General features: G+C 35.4%; 1 protein-coding gene across 3 annotated transcripts; it reads left to right on the forward strand.

The window, feature by feature from the left end:
- The first annotated feature begins 215 nt into the window (after positions 1-215).
- LOC114256319 (uncharacterized) lies at positions 216-4,755 on the forward strand. Of its 3 annotated transcripts, XM_028195938.2 has the most exons (9): positions 216-515; positions 1,340-1,455; positions 1,900-1,953; positions 2,056-2,080; positions 2,311-2,433; positions 3,044-3,210; positions 3,343-3,412; positions 4,164-4,262; positions 4,494-4,755. In XM_028195938.2, exons 1-9 carry the CDS (start codon positions 321-323, stop codon positions 4,575-4,577), a joined length of 933 nt encoding a protein of 310 aa, XP_028051739.2. In that variant the 5' UTR covers positions 216-320; the 3' UTR covers positions 4,578-4,755. The 3 variants fall into 3 exon arrangements, with proteins under 3 accessions (XP_028051739.2, XP_028051746.2, XP_028051754.2); XM_028195945.2 differs by lacking the exon at positions 4,164-4,262; XM_028195953.2 differs by lacking the exon at positions 2,311-2,433.
- Positions 4,756-11,707: the final 6,952 nt, after the last annotated feature.

Here is an 11,707-nt window from a genome sequence, read left to right on the forward strand (position 1 = left end):
TTAAATAGTCAATAACAATAAAAAAATATTAAAATAATTAATAAGATAAAATATTATATCTTACATATCAATTAATAATTTTTTTTCTCATATATTTAAGTATAAAAAAATTTTCAATCATTCTAGTCCCAACTCTTTCTTTCTTTCTTCTTTTTTTATTATTATTATTTTTTTTTAATTTTTTTTTTATCTCTAAAAATATAACTAAAAAAAAGAAAGAAGAAGAATGTTGGGTTGGGGGTTTCAGTAGCATTCGCGAAAGCGCTCTCTCTCTCTCGCTCTCTCTACGTGAATCTTTTGGAGCAATTCAGCCGGAAAAAATGGCGTTGGAAGCGAACGTTTGTTGCGGCAGCGGCGGCGCTATGTCCTTGTCATTCCGTGGCTCTCTGAAACCGTTCCCGAGCCGCGTCTCTTTGCTGCAGAGCATCGAACCTCGACGAGTCCCATTCTTAGCGTTGGCTATTGTTAAGAGAAGCCCTAAGCGTCTCAAATACTCTGCTCCTCGCTTTTCCAAGGTTCTCTCTCTTACACTATCTATCCTCACCTGTATTTCACTCTCATCTTCTTTCTGATTTGCTCATTTTAGTGTAACTTGATCACTATGTAACAACCAAACCAATTCTAATTTGCGTTTGATGTTTATGGAAACAGTAGGTCTTCTGATTAATAAGATCATTAGTAAAGCTTGAATGGAAATTTGGAGTGCTTGCTTAAAACTGAGGGTTATTTAGGGGTTCAACTGCTGGTGTTGTTGGTGGATATATTGCCCCTAAGAATAAAAGAAATTAGGGAACCTTGACTGTATCTTATTTTGCTAGATATTTTTATTTCTATCCATTTTTTTACAAATTAAGATGATATTTTACAAGTTTTAATAGATTGGTGATCTTCTATGAGGTATGTGCTTAATTGGGATTTTTTTTTTCTTTTTTTCTTTTTTGAACTTAAGTGGAACTACACGCATAGGGCTGCTGATATCTAAATTTTTATGTTGCTAGTTATATGTATATATCTATGTTTGTATGAATTTGTTTCTTATGATGCTTATCGATCACCATTCAATCTCGTGGAATATATTTTAAGTAGTGACAGTGATGGAAAAGGTTAATGGCAAAGTTTATGCGAGACAGCCTGAAGAAAGTATATAGAGATATACTATATTGAATAATTTTAATCAAGAAAATCGATTTCATTAGATGGTGTCCCAGTGTTTTATGTGAAATGCTAATATGTCAAAATTATGATTGAGCTGTTAGAAGGATGTAGGAAGTTGCAGATGGAAATTGCAAATTTTCATTCTCTTCTTGATGATGAATGATGATTGTTTTGAAAATGTAAGGAGGACGGGTTGCTTTATGTTGAAGTTGATCCATCTGGAGCAGATGGTTGGAAATTGGATCCAGTTGTCAAACTTCTCAAAGAGGGAGCTGTTGGGGTCATCCCTACTGATACCGTGTATGTTGCTCCTCCTCTCCCTACCAAGCTATGTTGAGAAAGTGGTACTTGCGATTGAAGGTCATATTATGTTATGTACTCAATTTTCTTTCTTTAGGTAGTTGGTTGTATCAATATTTTAAGAGTTATGTTAACATAACAGCCTCTCTCTCTCTCTCTTCTTTTTTCCTTTTTTAAACGTTATGTTACCTTACTGAATAAAGATTCATGAACTCTTGTGCAGAATATTAGGAATTTTTTAATGCATGTTGTTAGTATCCCATGAATAAAAAGGAATTTCCCTTTTTTTTTTTACCTTTTATTTGTTTTAAATGATGTTGGTAATTATTTCCCCTGCCACTATTTGACATAACATGTATTATGCTGACCTTGTTTTTAGTTATTTATTTATTTATTATTTTTTATTTGATGGCTTCAAATGATTCTTGTGTTGATACTTGATAGGTACGCAATAGTTTGTGATCTGAAAAGTCAGTCAGCTATTGAACGTCTACGAAGGTAGATGCTGTTGTTTGTTTTCACTCGCTGTTAAGATCTCTCCTCCAAATTTCATCATCCTTCATTCCTTTGGTGACAAGCCCCTCTTACTCTGTCTTTCAGAATTAAAAATATAGCAACTTCGAAGGCAAGGACTTTGCTCCTCTTTGGTCTCTTCTTTGACATACTTATAGAGTCTTGGATGGCATTGAACTAGCCAGTGGGAAGGACACGTGTTTAAACACTTTTAGCTTCACTTGATTGATGGTGCAAGCCACAATATCTCATAGTATTATTGGTTGTAATATCATTTACTTGCATCATTTTCAATACTAGTGGTATTTTTATGCTTCCTGATACTTCATATTAAATGTGCAGCCCCTAAGTATATTGTGTCATTCCTTCCGGGACATTGACACATATACAACGGGATTCCCTCGTGGTAATGGTCAAGGTACTACAAACATATTTCGAGCTGTGAAGCATTGTTTACCTGGGCCTGTAAGGACTATTATGGATGATTTCTTTGTTTATTATTTGTTCATTTCTGGATGAGGAAATCTAAGGTACCCAATAGTCACATTCTAAAAGCCGTTTTAAGAATGACAAACTGTTATGTGCATCACATTTGAAGAGATTTGGGAGCCCCCGCCACCCAATGGCTTTTCCCTTGGTTGATCATTGTCTCCTTGACCTAATCATTTTGTATGTCTATGTTTGCCTTTCCATGTGTATTTCTTCTTCTTTGTCTTCTTCTTCTTCTTCTTCTTCTTCTTCTTCTTCTTCTTCATCCTTTGTGGTGGAGAGATTGTGGTAAAATTTCTTCTGAAGTCCATATCATGTGCTGACTGCTAGTACTTGTCCTGAAGATCTTTGGTTTGGGACAGTTTCCGGGGCAATCTGAAGAGTCTTTGGCTTTGCTGTCTCTGCGAGTGTGCCATAGTGCTTGGATCATACTATGATGCTAGTGTACTTAGTTGCTTTTGACTGGATGGCTTTGGGTATAAAAGACTCCTCAAATTCCTCAAACTTCTGATATGGAGATTATGGACTTGTAAATGGACTCCCTTTTTTTTTTCCCCCCCTTATTTTTTCTCTCCTGTTGTTACAGTACACTTTCATCTTAACTGCAAGTAAAGAACTGCCAAAACAGTGCACGAGATATGGCACTACAACTTCCAAATATGCATACCGGAAAAATGTAGGTGTACGCATTCCTGATGATAGTGTATGTCAAGCAATTCTAGAGAAGATGGATGCACCCTTGATATCAACAAGGTAACTGGAAATTTGCTATACCTTGATTTAATTTGTCTTTTTGCAATTATTGATTACACAACTAACATAGTTTATCTGGTGGTTGTTTTCCACACACACATTATTATTTTGATAAAATTTTCTTTGCTTCAGTGCCAAGTCTCCAAAGGAAAATGGGTGGATAATTGATCCAGTTGTAATAGCTGATGTATATGGACCAGAGGTATTACTCTCTCTCTCTCTCACACACACACACACACACACACACACAGGTGCTAGTCTTTCTTTATGAGCTTTGGTTTATTTTATATCAAATGGAACAACTAGTTGGTGTATTTCCTCAATTTGCATGAACTGAAATAGTTTAACTGTCCTATAGAAATCAAATAATTTCTATAGCAGTTGAGGTCATTCAGCAACTTTCCCAAAATTTGAGTGGAAAAAATTTGCATGTGTATTTCAAGTCATGCACAAGGATTTTCTTTCGTTTTCAATATCTCTTGGTCTGGATTAATTTACCTATAAACATATTCTGGGATTTGAAGAAATGACTCTGTACAACTGAACTCAACAAGCCTCAATCTTAACTACTTGGGATTTGCTACATGGACCTGTCTTTTTTAATCAGCTCTAACAGTTTCTAATGGCCTCAAAGCAATGTTATTTTGGCCGCCTTATTGTCTTTTGGCACTTTCAACCTGGATCAATGCTTACTTTGTTAAGGATCATGTCACAAATATGACCTAAAGCTATTGTTTATTCCATAATTTCATTTCCTAATGACTTTATCTTATTCAAATAATAATATAATGGCTGTCTAACAAGGTACAGGGTTGTGCTTTCAAATGATAAGGGAAAAACACCAGAATGAGTTCTATTACATATGTTATCAACAATTTCTCAACTCACAAAGAAAATTTACTTTTTGTGCACTAATATGTCTTACTTGACTTGCTCTATTTTATCCATCTCAGGGTCTTGATTTTGTCATTGATGCGGGTGTTAGAGTGGCTGATCCGTCCACTGTAGTTGATATGACTGGGAGTTTCCCAAGAATCATTCGTCAAGGAAAGGTAATTGAGTCTGTACTATTCATATTTTGTCTCACATTGCATGGTTTAATTGCATATGACGTGTAACTGTTTTTCTCTATATGTGAGCTGGTTTTGGTAGTATGAGTTTGTTCTCTCTCTCTCTCTCTCTATATTGAAGCAATTGTGTTTTTAGCCATTGAGGCAATGCTTCTTGTGATGTAATGACACTTGCATCTGTATTGAATTAGATGATTGGTTAATGGATTTCAGGGGCCTAAACAACCCTGGATGGTGGCAGAAGATGATAAAGATTCTGCTGTAGAAGAAGAAGAGCCCACCCCTTATGCTGCTTAAAATCCAATAATTCATCTTTGCTTACCTTGTACAGAGCTTAAGATTCGTTGATAGTAATCAAGGGTGGATTAGTTGTTTTGTTTGATGTATATGTATCATATTTGATTTTGAGAAGAAAATAAGAGTTGTATGATTTGTGAATGCTCAGTTCTAAATGGAAGGATGTAGATTACTTTAATGGTTTTTCATCTTGTTCTGTTACCATAAAAAATTGTTGCATAACATATGCTACAAGTTATGATTCAAATTGGTATTGATTATTAACAATTGTTTTCTTTGGTTATTCCGGTGGTGGGATTAACAAATAGGCAAATTAAAATTGGTTATGACCCATTGTGTGCTTAGTTATGTCCCAAAGTGTATCCAAGTGTCTTCAATTATGTTTTAAAGTATCGTTAATTATGACTCAATGTGATTATAATTAATGAGTCCAATTTATTTTTTTAGATCAAACGAGTGAATGTAAGAATGCATATATATGGAATGCACTTTTTTTTTTGAAGTGTGTAATGTTATATATAAATGATTTTTTTACTCAATTAACAGATATAAAGGTAGGGAGACTCATTAACAAACATACATGGAACTTACTACCTTTGGCTTTAGTGGAAAGAAAATTTGATAGGAAGGTTTTCTCTGTCGGAAATTGTAGCGATTTTAATTTTTTTAAGTCATTATTTATTATTATTATAATTATTATTATCTTATTTTATTTTTGATTTTATTAATTGTGTGGTCATATGAGAATTTAATGTGATATTTAATTAATTTAATGTGTTATTTAATTAATTCATATATTTATATATTTATATTTTTTTATATATATAAAAAAAGTGATATATATATAGTTTTATATTTATATTTATATATATTGGAATTGTGTTGTGTTGTATTATATAATATAATATTATATAATAGTTAAAGTAGATTAGAATAGGGATTAGGTAATCAAAAGAATGAAGAGAGAGAGAGAGAGAGAGAGAGAGAGAGAGAGAGAGAGAGAGAGAGAGAGAGAGAGAGAGAGAGAGAGAGAGAGAGAGAGAGAGAGAGAGAGAGAGAGAGAGAGAGAGAGAGAGATCAAAGCAACTGTGCCCCATCACAAATAAGAACTATTTTGTTTTGAATAGGGGGATTTTTTTTAAGGTTCCTGATATTAAGATTTTATAGCATAAAGGATATCAAATATTTTTATAATGTCTAAGGTCCCTCAACATCAACTCAGAGAAAATTCGATCTCAGAGAAATTCTTGATCCATCCCAGAGAAATTTTGTTCCCAGAGAAATTTTGGATCCATCCCAGAGAAATTCTCTTTCCAGATAAATTCTAATTTTCTCAAAAGCCAAACAGTCCATTAAAAGAAAATTAAAGACATAACTGGGTAATAGCAAGAGGGTAAGTAGGATTCACTTGGATAATCACAATACCTTGAGAGCTCTTTTTTCATGGAAATCCTTTAAAACTAATCCTTTAGGAGTTGAAAGCAAAGCCCTTGTTGCAGTGAAAGAAAATTCTAGAACTCAAATCTAGAGAAAATCCCTCTCAAACCTAGAGAAATTTACTCAAATTCAAAGAAAATCTCACTCTAACCCAGAGAAAATTGCCAAATCAAGAGAAAATTCAAGGATAATCCAGAGAAAAATGTCAAATTCAGAGAAAATTCGATCTAGAGAAAATTGCCAAATCTAGAGAAAAGTGGCCAAATCCAGAGAAATTCAACACTGTTAACACTGTCAGCAAAAAATTTCTCTAGTTTGTAGGAAACATTGTATTCAACACTGTCAACACATTTCTTTGGATTCAGAGAAATTTTGAACCTGAAAGTAATAAAAAAAAGGTGCAAGTAACAAAAAGAAAGGTGCTAAATTCAACTTGAAAGCATTATACTAACAATGTTTGCAAGTTCCAGAAACATTGTGCCTTTGGATGTTCCTACATACTTCACCTGGGAACAATCAGATTTGGTTTATTTTATCCTTTCATTGATGTTAGCCGAAGACCAAATTGCAGCCAATTCACCATGACTTGACAGTGTGAAAATCTAGACTTACATATTGACAGTACAAGCTTCCTTAGAGTACAAGCTTGATTAAACAAATGTATGATCCTGTTAAGTCACCCACTTCTCCCGAAACAAACATATGTTTTAAAGAATTCATTGGACAAAATCTGTTTTCAAGTGGAGTTTGCGTCAGTTTCCTTCACTGCTGCCTCTTCCTCAAGCTTCTTTTTCCAATATTCTTCAAGTGGGGGTCCAAATATTGCTTTTCCAGAAACAACTCCAATTTTGCGAAACCCAGAAAGTCAAAAGACGTTATATTCAACACTTAGAGAAATTTTGAATCTAAAGATCAACCTCTGTGGCTCGTTTATGCTTTCGGGTTCGATTCTTGTGAGTGTAAGGGAAGGAGAAGACCAGAGCTCGAACTCACGAAAGGGATGGCGATGATGGTGGTTAGTCGGCAGCACTGCAGCGACGAAGGTGAAGAGAGAGAGAGAGAGAGAGAGAGAGAGAGAGAGATGCAACAGTGAATGAGAGACACAACGGTCGAGAACGAGATGTGCAGAGGTCAAGAACGAGAATAGAGAAGAAAGAAGAGGGAGAGAGAGACAGAGAGAGAGAGAAAGCGGGAGTGAGGGACCTTAGACATTATAAAATAATATTGTATAGCATAAAATAATATTACTAAAAATGGAAGAGGGACCTTAGACCCATTTTCCCCCAGTATTAAGATTTTATAGCATAAAGGACACTTAATATTTTCATAATGTCTAAGGTCCCTCAACATCGATCCAGAGAATTTCTCTGGACAAATCACAGAGAAAATTTCAAATTTCTCTGGACACATCACAGAGAAAACTCCAAATTTCTTTGGACAACAATAAGGATTGGTGCTTTGCTTCAAAGAAAATTGGGTTGGTCCAGAGAAAATCTCTGATTTGGACTGAATTTTCTCTGTGTTGAACTAGTGCTCTACTTCAGAGAAAATTGGGTTGGTCTAGAGAAATTCTCTGGGTTAAACTAGTGCTCTGCAGAGAAAATTGGGTTGGTCGAGAGAAATTCTCTGGTTTCTAGTGCTCTACTTCAGAGAAAATTGGGTTGATCCATCTCTAGTTTGGACTGAATTTTCTCTAGACCAAACCAGAGAGAAATTTTCTTTGATTCAAATATAAAAAAGCTGTTCAAGCTCAAATCTTATTGGATTCTCAAATGCTCATAGAAATCATAAACAACGAGATTGAGCTTACATGGGATAAAGGAAATTTCTCTGAATTCTCCACCTTCTCTCTCTACAACCCCCTTCTGCTGGACTTTCTGGAACACTCTAGAGAAATTTGAAAATTTCTTTGGCTTCACCGGCCTCCTCACAAAATTACCTTTCTAGAGAAATTTTAAATTTCTCTTACCTCCCTGGCCTTTCCTGGACTCTCCATCTTCTCTCTGTACAACCCCCTTCAGCTGGACTCTCTGGAACACTCCCAAGAGAGCTCAGTGAGCCCTCAAACCTCCAAAGCCTCTATCTCAGCTTCAACACACTCTTTGGAACCATCCTTCTCATGCTCGGCTACAACTCTTCTCTCTCCGACATTGATTTAGGCAACAATTTGATCAACGATGACATGAACGACGAGTTTGCCGATGATATCGGCTGTGACATAATGAAGGTCTCCTTTGTGATCTCGCTGCTCTTAGGGTTTGAGTTGAGCATATTAGGTTTTGTGAAGTCAAAAGTCAACAATTGAGGTTGCGATTGGGGAAGATAGCTCGCTGGAGCCACAGAGGCTGGAGTCAGAGTTTGATCGTAAAGAGACAAGGAAGAAGACGACGGAGGACAAGGCGGTCCGCGGCGGAACCGATCGTGGCCGGTCCGGTTCAAGAGTAAAATGACTTTTTTGAACTTGGAAACAATGAAATTAGTGAGTTCTCTGCAATCCAACTGATTTGAAGAAGGTTGTTGTTGTTATTGCCTTTGCTGAGACTAATGAGAAATTGTACGAATCAGATGTTCCATGCTTTTCAATTCAACTGAAGCCGCCTCTTGTTTCGCCATCTGTTCATCCATCTTCGGAAACCACAACAGCTCCACTGCCATTGAAGCTATATATATGTTTGTGTATGCATTCTAGAGAGAGAGAGAAGTGGGAAGCTAAGGTTTGATTTCAGTCAAATTTCTCTGTGATATATGGGCGTGGGAGTTGAGGAACCTTAGACATCATAAAGTAATATTATGGATCTTTTCCATTACTAAAAATGGGAGAGGGACCTTAGACTAATTTTCCCATTAGAATAGGGATTATGTAATCAAAAGAATAGAAAAGAAAGAGGGAGAGCAGCCGAGTGAGAGAGAGAGAGAGAGAGAGAGAGAGAGAGAGAAATCAGAGAGAGAAAAAGAGATTAGTTCCAGAGAAAGAGAAGCGACTGTGTGTGTGAAAGAGAAATGAGAGGAAGATCAGGGTTAGGGTTTTGTTTTGGTGGCTCGATTAATCCTTTAAATATTTCTTTGATCTTCAAAAAAATTATTGCGAGTACAAAACCCACTTCCCTTGATTTATATTTAATTTGTTGTTTTTATTTATTTATTTTTATTTATTTGATGTTCAATTAATTTCATATTTACATGTAGATGATTTTAATTATTTTGATTAGTTGTGTATGTAAGGTTTAGGATTTTTAGATGATTGATTGATTTTAATTATTTTGATTAGTTGTGTATGCAAGGCTTAGGGTTTTTATATGGATTTATTTTATGGTTGTAATCACACTCATGGATATATGAAATTAAAATAAATTAGGAACCCATAGATAAATTCCTTACACTCCACCATGACTCCATGGATTGTTGTTTTATTTGAGTGTTGGTGAGAAAGAGTGTATGAAAAAAAAAATGAGGATTATTAAATTTATTTGAATGCCTTAGGTTTGGCATTGTTATGTTTATTTTCATGAGTGAGATGTTGTATATATATATTGTTGCCTCGTTTTCATGAGCAGATGAGTGTTTTGATTTACGTGAGTACGTATATGCTAACCATCCGAAGAGTATGGATCAAACTCGGGACGATATCCCGGTACAAGTTTGGCTTCAGAGCGGTGTTAGGTATCCGGGAGACACATGAGATATATGTGTAGGCCGGAAGTGGAGGCCGAAGTGGTGGAGTTAAGGTACAAAGAATTTAATCATGAGTTTATTAGTATAGTGTGAATTATATTGATATGTACATCTTGAAAAATAGTAAACTATCTCGTTAAATTATGAAATTTGAGCAGAGGCATGTATACGTGATTCTAGACAACTTTTGTGTTTTAAGTTTTTATTAAAAAGATCGATTATAACTTATAATCGGATGATCTTGATTATAGTAGTTTTAATTCATTTTGGTAATGCAGATTTTATAGGCTGTTTTAATCTACGAAACAAGTTCATTTTTATTGGTTTCGCGTAAAATGAAGTAAAACATTATTATGTACACTTTTCATGTTTTGAATTTTTTCGAAAAAAACGATCTTAGGGCAGTTTTTGTTTGTTTTCAACTTTAGATTTTTCAATTGAATTCCGTCTAAGTTCTTCTATCAAGTTTTTCTCTCAACCTGTTCAGTTTCTGTTAAATTCCTTTGCGATGTCTTTTGGGAAATTTAATTCTATACAACTTTTATTCTTTGAAGCTTGGTCAATTCGAATTATTTAAGCATGAAACAATACATTTTTATACTTCTTCAACAAGTTACTTATGATTAAATTATACTAACTTTATTTTTTTGCAGGATGGTGGGTCTTACTAATTTTTTTTATATAGGGCTGACCCACCATATTTTTATTTCTATTTGGTTTAAGAAACTAAATGCCACCGTATCTCAGGAAACTACCTATTCGTCTCGGTGCGGTTGGAATTACTTGTCTTGTCCCGTAACAAGAATTAAATGTATTTTTGTTTGTGTCTGGTGGACACGTGGGTGTTAGATCTTGTACTCATACCAATATACCTGTATACTGACCCGTTTTGTCTCTTGGTAACTTGGGTGCGTTCTGTTTGAGCGCAACCGAGCTTCCTTTGCAGGATTATTTTGAGACTATGGTGGTGACAAGAAATAATTATGATCGTAGGATATGTCGTTTGGACTTCTTTTGTTTTCTTGAGCTTAGGGTTGATATTAGTTTATGTATTTATTATTTTTTTTTGTGACTTTAGTATTGAGATAATTTGGCATGGTTTGTAACAGTACATTATTTAAGTTGTTTTGGCTATTTAGTGTTACTTTAATGTTGAGGTATTGGTTAGTTATAAAATTATGGTAGATGGTTTGGTTGGCGTTTAGTTTTTTTTTATTTCACCCCTAAGATTTGGATGATGGAATATTGATTGGGGTTTAGTCCTACTTTAATATTTAATTGTCTAAATTTTAGGGCGTGACAGTTTAGTATCAGAGCTCTAGGTTACCCTAGACTTGTGAGAGTTTATGTGATCCTCAGATTGTGAAAACATGGGTTAGCTGGTTTAGGTTAGTGGTTGAATTTATTCTAAGTATTTATGAATGAATTCTTCTTGTGTGTTTAACTTGAAGGTGATGGCTGGAAGGTATCATTTGAGAAGCGTTGAGCCTAATGGCACAACGGAAGAAACAATTGCTAACAAGGTAGCAGCGGCAGTGGCGGCGACGGCTGTTACTAGGGCAATGGCGGTTGTTACTGAGGCAACCAATACGGTGCAGGTTAATGTGGGGGAGATGATGGCTCAATTACTTCAGGTTGTGCAGAACAACAATCAAAGTCAGCAAGGAGATCCATTTTGTAAAGAGAAACAAAGATTTTGGTTCTTTAGGAGGTAAAAAATTCTTTGGAGATGGAGGACCCATTGCAGCTGACGCTTGGGTTCAGAAATGTGAGATGGTGTTTGGTCGTATGCAGCTCACCGAGGTCCAAAAACAGGAGTTGGCGACACATTAGCTTGAGGGAGCAGCCTTATTTTGGTGGAACTCATGGAAGGAGGGTCTAGATTTAACAACTTTGACTTGAGCAGATTTCAAGACTCGTTTTGAGCGGAAGTTTGTTCTTGCTGCTATTCGGTCTCAATTGAGTGATGAATTTTCAAAGTTGACTCAAGAGGGTAGAACAATGATTGAGTATGCCACCAA

The sequence above is a fragment of the Camellia sinensis genome, chromosome 1 (assembly GCF_055761805.1).
Source record: "Camellia sinensis isolate YWXY chromosome 1, ASM5576180v1, whole genome shotgun sequence".
Lineage (NCBI taxonomy): Eukaryota > Viridiplantae > Streptophyta > Magnoliopsida > Ericales > Theaceae > Camellia > Camellia sinensis.

Excerpts from the sequence above, each read along its gene's own strand:
- LOC114256319 (XM_028195938.2), top strand. The coding sequence starts at position 321 with ATGGCGTTGGAAGCGAACGTTTGTTGCGGCAGCGGCGGCGCTATGTCC. Across the intron at positions 3,211-3,342 it reads GCACCCTTGATATCAACAAG|TGCCAAGTCTCCAAAGGAAA; the intron begins GTAACTGGAAAT and ends TCTTTGCTTCAG. Across the intron at positions 4,263-4,493 it reads GAATCATTCGTCAAGGAAAG|GGGCCTAAACAACCCTGGAT; the intron begins GTAATTGAGTCT and ends AATGGATTTCAG.